The sequence below is a fragment of the Malaclemys terrapin genome, chromosome 2 (assembly GCF_027887155.1).
Source record: "Malaclemys terrapin pileata isolate rMalTer1 chromosome 2, rMalTer1.hap1, whole genome shotgun sequence".
Taxonomy (NCBI): domain Eukaryota; kingdom Metazoa; phylum Chordata; order Testudines; family Emydidae; genus Malaclemys; species Malaclemys terrapin.
This window is the reverse complement of record NC_071506.1, coordinates 271,101,008-271,115,604: the sequence shown is the minus strand read 5'-3', so window position 1 is coordinate 271,115,604 and position 14,597 is coordinate 271,101,008. Positions and strand designations below refer to the sequence as shown.

The window sequence follows — 14,597 nt, the reverse complement described above, 5'->3', positions numbered from 1 at the left end:
CACTGCTAACAAAACCGCTACAGCCAAATCCTGTAGTTATGTCTTAGTGTTGTACTGTCATGGTTTACGGATTTTATGACAAATTTTGAACTCTTAAGATAATGACATGAGAGAGAGTCTCTCGGAAGGCAGTAAGAAGAGTCTATCCTACGAGTGAGCTTACCAGCCAAGGAAGTTACCAAAAGTTATTCTGCCAATCCCCCGGGACCTTCTCTCCCATTCGTATGGTCTCACCAACATCACCACTGTTTTTATGCTATTTCTCTGCAGTTTAGTTGTCTAAATCCTGTATTGTTCCACAATTCTGTACTGCCTGAATTATTCTGCTTCTCTCTTCCACTGCTATGGATTTTTATCCTCCTCTGTCTTATATTCCTCTTACATTGAATTGTCTCTCTGTGCTTTTGTATGGTCTCTACCTCTTTGTATTCTCTCTCTCTCTCCTTTCCTGCTCTTGTTTAACTCTCCATGCCCTGTGCTGTTCTGCTTACTGCTTACTCTGAGCAGACTGAAATTTACTAATACCCTGATCTCAAAATTGCTTGAGAGTGTGTTTTTGCTGCCAGCACACAAGAGGGGATGAAGCAGGAGAGTGCACCAAATGACAAGCCAGGAGATCAGCATTGGAGACTAAGGCCAGGTCTGCACTACATGCTTACTTAGGTATAACTATGTTGTTCAAGAATGAAAAATCCACACCCCTGAGCGACGTAGTTATACCGACCGTGGGCCCCCTGTGTAGACAGAACTACGTCGTCTGGAGAAGCTCTCCTACTGATATAGCTACTGCCTCTCATGGAGAGCTCTCTCCCGTCAGCTTAGAGCTTCTTCACCAGAAGTGCTGCAGCTGTGCTGATGCAAGTTTGTAGTGTAGACCTGCCCTATGGGCCAGACTCTCAGCTGGTATAAACCTGCATGACACCATTGATCTTAATTCAGCTATGCCGATTTAAACTAGCTGAGGATCTGTCTCAGTATTCCAAAACTGATTTTTCCTAACAAGTAAATGTGCATCACATACACAGACCCCCCACCCCTGTCATTATCAGATATGCATAACTTAGAATCATAGAGTTAGGAGGGACTGCAAGGGTCATCTAGTCTAACACCCTGCCAAGATGCAGGATTTGCTGCATCTAAACAGATGGCTATCCAGCCTCCCTTTGAAAACATCCAGTGAAGGAGTTTCCACAACCTCCCTAGGCAGTCAACCAAAAATTGCAGTTGCTTTTTTAGCAACAGCATTATATTGTTCTCACTTTGAGGCTGTGATCTATCACCATTCCCAAATCTTACTCGGCTGCCAAGTCAGTTTTCCCGCATTCTGTATTTGTGCATTTGTTTTTTCTTTCCTACCTGTAGCACTTTACACTTGTCTTTATTGAATTTCATTTTGTTGTCTATAGCCCAGTTCTCCAATTTTTCAAGACCCCGCTGAGTTTTAGCTTTATCCTCCAAAGTGTTGGCAACCCCCCCGCTTTCTGTCATCTGCAAATTTGATCAGTATGCTCTCTATTCCTACATCCAGGTCATTAATAGAGATGTTAAACACCACCAGACACAGCCCACATTTCTCCAATTTACTTATCAGAATGTCTCATGGGACTAAGGACTTGCTGAAGTCCACCCTTCTTTTCCACTCCCATTCTTGGCATATCCTCACTTTTATTTTTGGCAAGTTCATCACTTAGGCCATGCCTATACTAAAAAGTTAGATCAACCCAGCTACGTTGCTCAGGGGTGTGAAAAATCCACCCCTCTGTGTAACGTAGGAATGCTGACCTAGCCTCCGGTGCAGACAGCCTAGGGACCACATCTTGGGGAAGCGGATTAACTACAGCGCCGGGAGAACCCCTCCCATTGCTGTAGTGAATGGCTACACTGAAGTGGTACAGCGGTGCAGCTGCAGTTGTGCCACTGTAGTGCTTCTATTAAGGCCACAGCCTTAGGGCTAGTCTACGCTGGCAACGTTTTAACGTGGCCTGTGTAGTCGCGGCAGAGCATTGGGAGAGAGCTCTCCCAGCACTCTAAAAAAACCACTTGTACTGACTTCACTAGTTGTAAAACCAAGCAAATATCTAGATGAGCTGATGTACCCCCTGGAAGACCTCTGCATACTCCTGGATGAGAATTACTGGGCTAGATTATACAGCCCTTTCTCACATTAGTGAAGAGTTACTCAAGTTCTACAGTCCATGTATTTATACAAAAAATCCACCCTCAGAAAAGAAGGTATCCCAACCACAGAAAGGGTCTGGAAAAGTGTTTATGATATGCAAACAGATGCAAATACCATACTTTCTTATAAACATATCAATGACCAATGCAACCGTTAAATGAATAAAATTAGGATAATTAACCCCCTTCCACACATACTTATTGTTTTAGGGTCTCATTTATTCTCATGGTATAATCAGTTTTTTGATTAGCCAGGTTGTTGAGTGCCCTTTGTCAGGCACTGCTGATAAGGTGTGAAAAAATGACCTATCAAACTACAGAAGTGCCACCTAAATGCAGTTAGCACCTCGTCAGGTGTTAAAGCAATGTCTGAAGGTTATAAAAGAGGAGCCCATATGCTACAGCAGGGGTTGGCAACCTTTCAGAAGTGGTATGCCGAATCTTCATTTATTCATTCTAATTTAAGGTTTCGCGTGCCAGTAATACATTTTAACGTTTTTTATAAGATCTCTTTCTATAAGTTTATAATATATAACTAAACTATTGTATGTAAAGTAAATAAGTTTTTTAAAATGTTTAAGAAACTTCATTTAAAATTAAATTAAAATGCTGAGCCCCCCAGACCAGTGGCCAGTGTGAGTGCCACTGAAAATCAGCTTGCGTGCCACCTTTGGCACGTGTGCCATAGGTTGCCTACCCCTGTGCTACAGTATGTAAGGAACAGGCAAAGGAAGTTTTTCAGAGCAGGCTGAGCAGACATCCTATTCCAAACTAAAAATATTTACAAAGCAGACACTCATGGTATAGCCACATTGCTTAGGGGTGTGAAAAATCCACACCCCCGAGCGACGTAGCTATTCCGACCTAACCCCTGGGGCAGACCAGTGCTAGGTTGATGGAAGAGGTGGATTACCAATGCCAATGGGAGAAGCCCTCCTCTTGGTGGTAGGTAGCATCTACATGGAAGCACTACAGCAGCGCAGCTGCACCACCACAGCATTTTAAATGTAAACGTACCCTTACGTGTAATACAAATGTTATACAAACAAATGGAACCATTTCAAGGTAGGGGGTCCAAGCTGTAGTAGTAGGTCAGTAACTGAGCTGGGAATGGAACCTAGATCTCCTGAGTCCCAGCACAGTGCCCACTCTACTACGGCACATGATTTCTCTTAGCTGGGTCTTAGTGACGTGAAACACGTCATTAGTGTTTCAGGACATTTCTAGTTCTGTCTCTTTGTGAATTTTATACACTGCTGTAAATACAAATGAATTTGTGTAGCAGCCAAATTCATAAAATGAGGTGACAACAAACATTAATAATGTAACCATTTTCCCACTGCAATAATCTCCTGACAGCAGCAGATAAAAAACTAGTTCCATCGTTTTTCTAAATTAAGCATTGGCAATAATTTACAAACAAATAAATGTTAGTACATACCATCTTCTCTGCTAGGCAACTGCTCAGAAACAGAACCGGAAGAATCTTTCCTGGAGAGAGATCTCTTAGTTTTACCCTGCCCTGTACGACTTCTCTGGCGTACCATGAATCCTCCAATACCTATCAAAGAAACAAAAATACAACAAGCAGATGCAGATTACATTCCCAGATAAAAATGGAAACAAAGAAAAAGCCATCTTTTGGTTGCCCACATACAAGGACTTCTTCAAAACACAGAAATATTTTCCTTAAGGCCTGGTCTACACACACTGTTTGTATGGGCATAGCTACATTGGTTATGGGTGTGAATTTTTTATTGATATACTAGTACAACTCATAAGTGTGGAGACTGTTAAATTGGTATAAAATGTATCTTTTACTGGTATGGATTCTTCTCTTTCCCATATGGCTAAACATAAATTATACCAATATAAGCACATTGATATTGGTACTGGTGATGACGTGTAGCTATGTTTTTCGGGTAAGTATAAGTGAGGGTTGGCGAATGTGTGTGTTATGCTGGGAGAGTTGTGTTGATTTACGTGAGGGTTGTTTTGTGCTGGGAGGCCTGTGCTGATTTGCGTGACGCTTGTGTTGTGTTAGAAGATTTGTGTGAGTGGCAAAATGAGGGATGTGTGCTGCAATGAGGAGTAATGTATATTTGAGGCTCTTGTCTAGGTGGTTTTGAAGAACTGTGTCAGTTGGACAAAGTAATCCATCATCTGTGCAGTTTCCCTCAGACAACCATAAATCTGCCGTGTGCAAATTAGCTGTAGAGTAAGGAGGGCCATTGGCTGAGTTACCTCTGACATCATAATTGCCTAGGACTCTCAGCATGGAACCCTTACTGTAGCCAAAAGTCTTTGTTATTGCAAGGATGCAATTTGTAAAGTCAATCATAGGCGCCGACTTCCCCTCTTTACCATGGGTGCTTGACCTTTACTCTAACCCCGGCCCTGCCCCGCCTAAAATAAACAAACAATAAATTAATGGAGATATTCTAGAGGACCAAGTACTGATTTTGCCCCAGATCCTTAAGTGGCCCACTCAAGGATTGAACTCACAACCCTGGGTTTAGCAGGCCAATGCTCAAACCACTGAGCTATCCCTCTTCCCCAAAGTGCAGCAGTAAGAGTGGTAATATCGCGACCCCCCCTACAATAGTCTTGCAGTTTCCTTTGGATCAGGAACCCCAGTGTGAGAAACACCGTGTACTTCTGTATACTTTTACCCTCTAATATAGTATAGAGTAAAAGTACACAAAAGGCCACGATTCATGGGGGAGACCAGATTTCACGGTACGTAATGTGTTTTTCACGACCGAGAATTTGGTAGGGCCCTACTTATCACACACTTCAGAATATAGGTAGTAGATACCTACAAAAGTATTCTCTTTAAAGAAGCAAAAAGCCTCACACCCATATTTCCCTGAGCCATAGATACCCATTTTTATACAATACAGCATATATGTATGTTTACCTACAACATACATATCCAATTAGAAAAGCACAGTGCTTTCTTTTCTCAAGTTAAATAATCCATAACTGGCTGCAAATCTGAATTGTGAACCAATACTTACAGCATAAGGCCCGGACTGCTGCTGTGCAGCAACCTGGGAAAGCGTACCTGGATAATCAGACTGTACATTATTTTTAACCATAATAGAAGAAACTACTACATTGCACAATGAGGAATGAACCACCCAAAGAAGCCTTTCCTAAACATGCTGTTTAGTCTTCCTATTTCTAAATTAATAGAATATTTACATAGTAGAAAACTTAAATGTGACAAAGAAATGGATACAAAATGGTCTACATTATGTATCGTACCAGGTCTGTATGGCTTTCTTTTTCTCTTTTTGACCCCATCAGCTCCTTCTGTCACCTTAGTATCATCATCCACAGTTTCTCGTTCTGGGCTGGAATCTGATTTTCCATCACAGTCCATAAGATCACCTTCTGGAGAAAAGACAGAATTATAAACTAAACCAAAAAGGAGGAGAAAAATGTTTGCATATAGCCTATATAGAGTGGGATTTTCAAAAACATCCAAGGGAGTTAGATTTTCCTTGTGATAAACTGAGACTGCAAGGGGCTCTATAGTGGTAAAATGTTCCATCTACATGAACCTGTGATTCTGCATAGCTCTATTCTATTGAGTTTCTTTTACTTCCCTCGTCACTGTAATATCTGAGGGCTCTGAAGTAGTGCTTTAAGTGATGTGACTAACATCTGTCATATGCAGTTTGTTTTCTCTCTCATCTTCTTCCCAAAGGAGTAATTATGTCTGCAATGTAGTGTTTTGTTTAGGTAGGGTTCTATTTTGGGTTGTTTTGCTTGTTTGTTTGTTAAATGAACACTCTGCTCTCTGTTTCTGTAGAGAAGGCAGGTCAAAAGAGTAAGCCTTGCACTTGGAGCGGAAGGTGGTGAAGTTTGTGGTGGTTCTCAGTTTTTTGAGAGTTCATTCCACAGTCTTGGGTCTGCCCCTGAGAAAGCTCTGTCTCCCACAGAGACAAGCTTTACTCTAATGTTGGAAAGGTCCACTGCACCAAAAGAGCATAGTTGTCATCCAAAGTTCTCATGCCAGAGCTTCAGGTGATTTTGTAGACATCTTTGGCCCAGGCCACTGAACACTTTGAAGATAACGACTGAGACCTTGAACTCGATTCAGTAGTTTATGGGAGCCAGTCTAGAGAGCAGAGGACAAGTCTGATATGCTTGTGGTAGCCCGTGCTGCCGAGGACATGGGCTGCAGATGCATTAATTCAATGTTAGTCATCCTAAAATGAGTGTCAAAAAATGAGTGCCAGTATCACCCTGCCCCTATCTTCATGTATTGTGTGCATCAGACAGGTCTTGACATTTTAAAATATTTTAATAACAAGGTATCGGGAGTCAGGAACTAGATTTGTTTTCTTTCCTTGGGCATTTAGGTGCCTGGGAAGTTGTTGGAGAATCTGGAGAAGTCATTACTCACTAGCAAAACATTCTTTTCGAGGTGATGGACTTTTCAATCTGATATCCTGAATGCTGGGAGTAGTCCATTTAACAAAGACTTAGCGGAATAAGGGCAGTAATGTGGTCAAAGGTGAGTGCTAAATGTATCTCTGAGGAGTGAGCTATTTTCCACAGAGGTACTTGAAAGCTGCTTGTGTTTTGTCAATGGCCTTGACAAAGTTCTTCATCAGACCCAGCTTGATGTGTAAGGGTGGTAACAAAATCTTCCTTGATTCAACAAGTAGGGGATGCTGAAGACTTTTCCTCCCAGGCTCCAATGACTGTCGGAGTGGCCAATCTTTCTTGATGTAGTGGGAATCTCTTGCACGACTATCCCATTCGCAGAGAAAACAGCAGTATTTTGTGTATCCAGTCTGCAGACCAAGCAAGAGAGCAACAACCTTCAGATCACCACAAAGCTGCCACTGATGTTGGTCATAGTTTAGACACCTCAAAAGTTGTTTCATGTTGTCATAGGTTTCCTTCATATGGACTGCATGACCAACTGGAATTGATGGCAAAACATTGCCATTATGCAGTAAAACAGCTTTAAGACTCTTCTTCGATGAATCAATGAACAGTCTCCACTCATCTGGATCGTGAATGATGTTGAGGGCTGCCATCACACCATCGATGTTGTTGCAGGCTACAAGATCACCTTCCATGAAGAAGAATGGGACAAGATCCTTTTGACGGTCACAGAACACGGAAACCCTAACATCACCTGCCAGGAGATTCCACTGATGGAGTCTGGAGCCCAACAGCTCTGCCTTACTCTTGGGTAGTTCCAAATCCCTGACAAGGTCATTCAGTTCACCTTGTGTTATGAGGTGTGGTTCAGAGGAGGAGGATGGGAGAAAATGTGGGTCCTGTGACATTGATGGTTCAGGACCAGAAGTTTCATCCTCTTTCTCGTCTGACTCAAGTGAGAATGATTCTGGTGCATCAGGAACCGGCAAAAAGAAGAACAGGAGTACTTGTGGCACCTTAGAGACTAACAAATTTATTAGAGCATAAGCTTTCGTGGACTACAGCCCACTTCTTCGGATGGAACCGGCAGTCCTTCTCCGTGGGGTACTGGGCATATAGCTGATGGAATGTTTGGATAATGCACAGTCCACTTTTTCTTCTTTGACACGCCTTTCCCAACTGGAGGCACCATGCAGAAGTAACAATTGCTGGTATGATCTGTTGGCTCTCTCCAAATCATTGGCACTGCAAAAGGCATAGATTTCCTTTTCCTGTTCAACCACTGGCGAAGATTTGTTGCACAAGTGTTGCAGCATGTGTGTGGTGCCCACCTCTTGTCCTGATCTCCAATTTTGCAGCCAAAATAAAGGTGATAGGCTTTCTTAACCATAGTGGTTATACTGTGCTTTTGTGATGCAAAAGTCACTTCACCACAAACATAGCAGAAGTTATCTGCACTGTACACACAAGTACGAGGCATCTCTGCTCACTTTGGCTAAACAGAAATGTGTCCCTTTGCAAAATCAAACCCTGACAAATAAGAGAGCACGACACTGTATGATTTCTAGAGCTGATATAGGGCAATTTGTTCAGCAGAGTGATGTAAGCTTCGTTACGATTGCATCATCCATGACTTCTAGGAATAACATGATGCAATTCATATCATGTATGATGCAATACCAGCTTCAGATTGCATCATTCATTGTTTTGCCTAAAAAGCAAGTACTGTCCAAACCCAGTCATAGATTTATTCATAGATCCAGTCAAAGATGTATTTTAGTCATTTCTGGTTTAAACTGAGATCCCTTCCCTTTATAACTCACTTATCCTCCGCCATTCCCAAGTCAAGGGTCGTATATACTGACCCAATAGCATATCTTGAAAACTAGAGCCAATCAACAATTTTAAGCATCATTTTCGTTCTCAGTGACCCAGAATTAGTAAAGTTTGACTACATTGATTTCAGAAGCATTTTGGCTGCGGAGCAGTGATATCAACCATTATTGTAAAGGGTGGGGAAAGTAAATGCTGTGCATGAGCTGGTTACATTTCATGGTAATTTTGCAAGGTTGCTTCAATACATGCTTACAACATTAAACACACATACATTGAAAACGAAATACATAATTTTTAAGAAACGCATCTCTGTGCAGTCTATTTATGCTGCTGAGTAACGAAGGCAACTGAGATTCTCTCATTTCTAGCAACCATATGCCTTACTCCCAAAGGCTGAGCTCCTGACCAGACCTTTTAGCTGGATAGGACTCCTTCTGACGTCTATCAGCCCTACTTTTGGACTGGCCAGGGAGTCTCTATTGAGTAACATGTAGTGATTTTCTCTACACTTTAGAGGATGAACAAGTCCTCTCAACAAAACTTCCAGCCCCAGCAAGGAACCAAGTTTTTTTGGGTACCCAAAAGATCCTCTGTGCAGTATGTTCATATATATCATAAGAGGGAAGATCCTCTCATGGATTGGTAACTGGTTAAAAGATAGGAAACAAAGGGTAGGAATAAATGGTCCCTTTTCAGAATGGACAGAGGTAAATAGTGGTGTCCCCCAGTGGTCTGTACTGGGACCAGTCCGATTTAATGTATTCATAAATGATCTGGAAAAAGGGGTAAACAGTGAGGTGGCAAAATTTCCAAATGATACAAAACTATTCAAGATAGTTAAGTCCCAAGCAGACCGCAAAGAGCTAAAAAAGGATCTCACAAAACTGGGTGACTGGGCAACAAAATGGCAGATGAAATTCAGTGTTGATAAATGCAAAGTAATGCACATTGGAAAACATAACCCCAACTATACATCTAAAATGATGAGGTTTAAATTAGCGGTTACCACTCAAGAAAGAGATCTTGGAGTCATTGTGGCTTTAAACTCTATGAATCTATTAATCACAAACAAAGCAAGAGAAAAGTGATCACTCCATCATTTAAAAGTAACCAACAAACATATATCATAAAAATACACATTTCTTCCAGCCAACAACAGATCATGATTAAGGATACGCCAATCAAACAATCAAACAACTGCCATGCTACTTATATCAACAACTTAACATGAGACCATTCTAGAGTTAAATCACTCTATCTCAAGAACACTCTGTATCTACAAAAAGCCTCTTATGACATTTAATCTGATTAACAGCAAGACAATGTTGCGTAAACAGAAAGCATTTCAGAGAGTGGTGAGGTGGGGTGTCTGCATTCCACTTTTAATAGACACTTGTGTAATTTATTTCCTGACTTTCACACCTGTATTTAGTTAGCCTTTCCTCAGGTTTAGGATTAACATAATAGTCCACAATACAGTTATCAGAATGTACAGTGGACTCCATTTAAACCAGATACAAATTAACTATGTGATTCATTTTCCAATCCAATTTCTGTCCTGTCTGGGATTATGGAGTCAAACAAAAGCTCACTTGGCCAGGGAAGTAAAGATGTGTTGCTTCAGACTGGGGTCAACAACTTCTTCTCTGTCAGAAATGGCAATTCCATGCCCTCCTCAGACCCTCTTTGTATCTAGAGAAGGATGAGTTGAGACTCCCCCCACCCCCTCAAGAAATTCAACTATCCCTGAGTACCCTCTTATGCTATCTCACCCTTACTTTTGAGCATCACATTTGAAACAGACCAAGAAGTCTTGATGTAATCTTTGTTAAGCCCTGGGACTACAACTTTCTAACAGCATTTGCTCTGGGTCTGAGAGTCTCAGAGTGCACTGTGTACTTCCCATAGTGTGCAAAATTTTCAATTGTAGTGCTGGTGTTCTATGGAAGGGCAGCCTGACCTTCTGTTCTGCCCCTGTTGTTAGTCTTAAAGACATGGTTTCTGTATGGGATAGATGACACACGAACAAAAGTAATAGGAAGGTCCATCTCCTTGAAATGGACAGCTATGAACACCAACAGTCATGTTTTGCAGTTAGTCCAACTTAACCATTTAGCACTAGAGTGAAATAGAAGCACCTATATGAGCAGTAAACAATACATTTAAAATATGGCCACGTGTACAAATATATGCATGAATTGCAATAAATATCAAACTGAAAATATGCCACATACTGACCATTACCTCTACTGTCATCCATCTCTCCATCTCTGGAATGCTCTGATTGGATATCTGGTGGTGTCTGTAGCACAGCTACACTGTTCTGGTTTATAATCTTCAACTTAAGTTTTGGTTTTGTCCGTTTTCTTCTTGGTACTGTAACAGTGAGGCTCTGTAACTGAGACATCCCCAATTCTGTCAAACAGACTCCATCTTGGGTATATGTCTTCGGTGGGTCTATACAAATTACATGAATCATAACAGGAATATAAAACTCTTTATACTTTGACTCAAGTCTTGGATGAATTATTTAAACACTTCTTTAAAGAGTTAACCATACACATGTATGTCAAAGCATGATAGATTCTAAGCACTAGAACTTGAAGGATATCAGTATAAATAATACAGAGGTACCTGACACTCTCTTATAAATTACAGACAAAGCTTTATAATTTACAGTTTAATGTCAAATACAGTAACACAACATGACACACTGCAAGAACTCATTAAAAAGAATGTTTGCATTACAGCAACTGATGTCTTCAAAAGGTATCCAGAGCTGGACTCCTACCTGACATACTCATATAACTAGACAAGTCTTATCTTTTTGGTCTCTGCTACTTGTCTATCCAACTGTCTACCTAGATACTTATGTGGTCTTCAAGCATGGTAGTATTGGAATGTCTCATGACTGTTAACAAATTTTATCTTCACAAAACCCTTGTGAGGTAGGGAAGAATTATCCCCATTTTGCAGAAGAAGAGCTGAAGGGCAGGGTAGATTAAGTTACTTTCCCAAAGTCAGTAGAAGTCTGTGGGTGAGGCCTGGTCTACACTAAAAAGTTAGGTCGACCCAGCTACATTGCTTGTAGGGGATGAAAAAAGTGACGTAATTAAACTGACCTAATCCCTGGTGCAGGCAATGCTAGGTCGATGGAAGAATTCTGTCGACCTCGCTACCACTTATCAGGGAGGTGGATTAATTACACCAATGGAAGAACCCCTCCAGTCGGTGTAGGTAGTGTCTACACTGAGGCACTACAGTGGTACAACTGCAGTTGTGCCACTGTAGCATTTCAACTGTAGACAAACTCTCAGCCAGGAATTTAACCCAGGTTTCTTGAGACCTGTGAGACTGCCTCTCTCCAGTGACGTGACAAGGCTACTGAGGTGTAGTGATAAGCATGTGCTGACAGTCTCTAGTTCTCAATGTAAGCAGGGATCCTTGACTCAAATTCTTTTCCTCTGGTGATCAGCAGAGTCCAAGTTTGGTTACCTTCATTCAGGGGTGATACAAAGGCAAACAGCACAATAATGGTAATCACCAGTAAGGCTAATTAAATACCGTCTGGATAACATAGCTCTAACAGATATTTCAATATCACAAACAGTAAAATTCACTTCTTTTGAACAAATGAACAAAAATGTCTTCTTACACAACATCCCAAAATGGCACATCTATAGGTGATTTGTGCATAGAATCATTTATTAAAGAGACATTTCTCTAGTGAAGAAATAACCCAAATATTTACAGCAACATTTTTATTCATTGTATTGTACAACAATTCTGTTGCATCAATTTTTTTTTTATAGATTGCAAGCTCTTTTTAAAACAGAAAATTCCTTGCAATAGGTACCGACTTCTACTATATGTAAGTACAGCATCAAACATAATGGGGCTTGATTGAGACCTCCGGGTGCTAGTATATACAAATAACAGTAATTGCTGTGGCACCCACAGGCCCCAGTCAAGATTGGGCCCACCTTGTACTAGGCACTTTATAAACACAGGAAGCCCTGAAGAGTTTACAGGCTAAGGTCCTGATTCTTCAATCACTTATGGGCATGCTTAATTTTAAAGCACATGAAATGAATAGCCCCAATGATTTAAATGAGATTACTTGTTATCAGTGGGATTATTTATTGTTTACTCATGAGCTTCAAGTTAAGCACGTGCTTAAATTTCTGCAGGCTCAGTGCCTAATTTAAGATAATTGTAACAAACTGGGTGGGACAAATAATAGAATATAAAGAGAAGGGAGGACAAGGGAAACACTAAACGTTACACCAAGAAAGGATTCTTAGTGGTGCATCTCTGATAAAATCATAGAGAAAACAATTTCTATGTTCCAAATAAAAATATCAGCTAAAATTATTCTAGATAATCAAAAGATTAAGCATTTTTAAAAAAAATTACCTAGTTCTTTTACTTTTGAAACAATCTGAGCTGCAATTGATGGGTCACAGCAGTCTGAGGAAGGTACTGAAAAATAAAATGTAGCGAGTTTAAATAAAATCAAATAATTCATTTATTCGGATAGTGCAGAATTGATTTAAGATGACAATGTCAACTAATTTTCTTTTACACTTTTTTTTATACTCATTCTTTTATATTATTGGCAACACGCGCCTAGAACCTTACAAATAAAATGATTATTCTGGTTGCATTCCCAACATCATTGAAAAGATGGCTAACAAGCAGCTCTGGGGTCACCTGGAACACTGAAGATTTCCCAGACCCATGTATGGTATGGAGACTACATTGGTTGTGATCTCCTACTAATGGACAATGAGCAGGTGAGTACAATGGATCTTTTACATTATCAAGCAGTTGACTGGTGACAGCAAGGTTTTGACAACCTGATCGTGCATTATGGCTGGGCTGGGCAGTATCACAGAGCAGTGATTCCTTTATTTCCAAAGAATTCCCAGAGAACTGCACTGGGCAATCATTCATTGTCCCCGAGGGCTCCCACATGTGGGATTTCAGAGGACTCTCTCCTGTCAGCCTTATTGTACAATGTGCATGCGAGGCTATTGTGAGAGAAAGTGAGGCTCTAATACAGAGAACATGCTACTCTAGGTCTCTTGTAAAACTCAGATGGAGCAGTTAGACCATTTTTCAAGATAGGAACATGAATAAAAGTGAATTGGCAGAAATTCAATCTGGAAGTGATGTTACTGGGTTGAGGGAAACATCTATCTACCAAGTATGGCAGAGATAGTGTCCACTCTTGTGACTGATTTAGAGCGTCAGCAACTCAGACCAAGGATTGTAAAGCACCATGCACACCTATGGTGTTGTATAAACAACAAACAAGGAGGTCCACAGTTATGGGATACTATTTTGGGACTTGGAAGTACTTTTCCCCCATATTAATTTAATATAACAATTATGATCACTCTTTTCCTGTCATCTAGATTTCTGTGACCTCCAGACAGAAATGTTACATGGGGCAACCCTAGAGGGCTATGCAGAAAGAATAGCTGGAGGAGAATGTAGTTGCTTCTATTTGATTTGGGACCTAGCCACACAAGAAACCACCTATCTCTGCATATGCACAATTATGGAACTTGAAGTCAGCTTACGTGTTTATATATAAGTTGCTGAAATAGCAGCTTTTTGTTTTTATTTTCTTATCAAAATAGAGAATAAATTGATAAAAAGGAAAATATTTAGAATCTAGAGAATAATCTGCATAGAAAATATTCAAAAAATTAAGACCAGTGAAAGTTTGGCCTGAACAAATTAACAAGCCTCCCTTAAAAATATCACAGAATAATACATTTATGCAACACAACTTTATTTTATGTCAGTGTCATTTACACAAGCTGTAATTATATTATGCCAGAATTACAGACCATCCTAGAATGCTATATGGTACAAATCACAAAATAATTAGCTAAGCACTTTGATTAAGAACTTAAAGTGATCCATCAACAAGCCCACAACAGTGGGAGGAAGAAATTAAGTGACATACACAAGAGTCAGAAATGAACAGGAAAAAGTAAGGAAGAAAAGATACATTTGAAGATGAAATTTGGAAATAGGTTTTGAAGTGATGAGATAGAGGGAAAACAGGAAAACTGCAGGAGGAAAGGTACTAGTAGCTCCAGTGAGATTACAGGAAAGGACAGAAGCAGGCAGATACTAATGAGTGGAGTGGGAAGGTCAGT

General features: G+C 40.5%; 1 protein-coding gene across 8 annotated transcripts in view; it reads right to left on the bottom strand.

Annotated features, from left to right (window-relative positions):
• Positions 1-14,597, bottom strand: part of KMT2C (lysine methyltransferase 2C) — a 315,048-nt gene that overhangs the window by 76,312 nt on the left and 224,139 nt on the right. For 5 of the 8 annotated variants that reach the window (XM_054021175.1, XM_054021174.1, XM_054021178.1 and 2 more), the window contains 4 exons: positions 12,838-12,903; positions 10,660-10,878; positions 5,449-5,577; positions 3,620-3,739 (listed from right to left, as the gene is read on the bottom strand). In XM_054021175.1, the coding sequence (XP_053877150.1) occupies positions 3,620-3,739; positions 5,449-5,577; positions 10,660-10,878; positions 12,838-12,903 (534 nt within the window). The remainder of the gene's footprint in view (positions 1-3,619; positions 3,740-5,448; positions 5,578-10,659; positions 10,879-12,837; positions 12,904-14,597) is intronic. The other 3 variants (XM_054021176.1, XM_054021181.1, XM_054021177.1) reach the window with 2 other exon arrangements.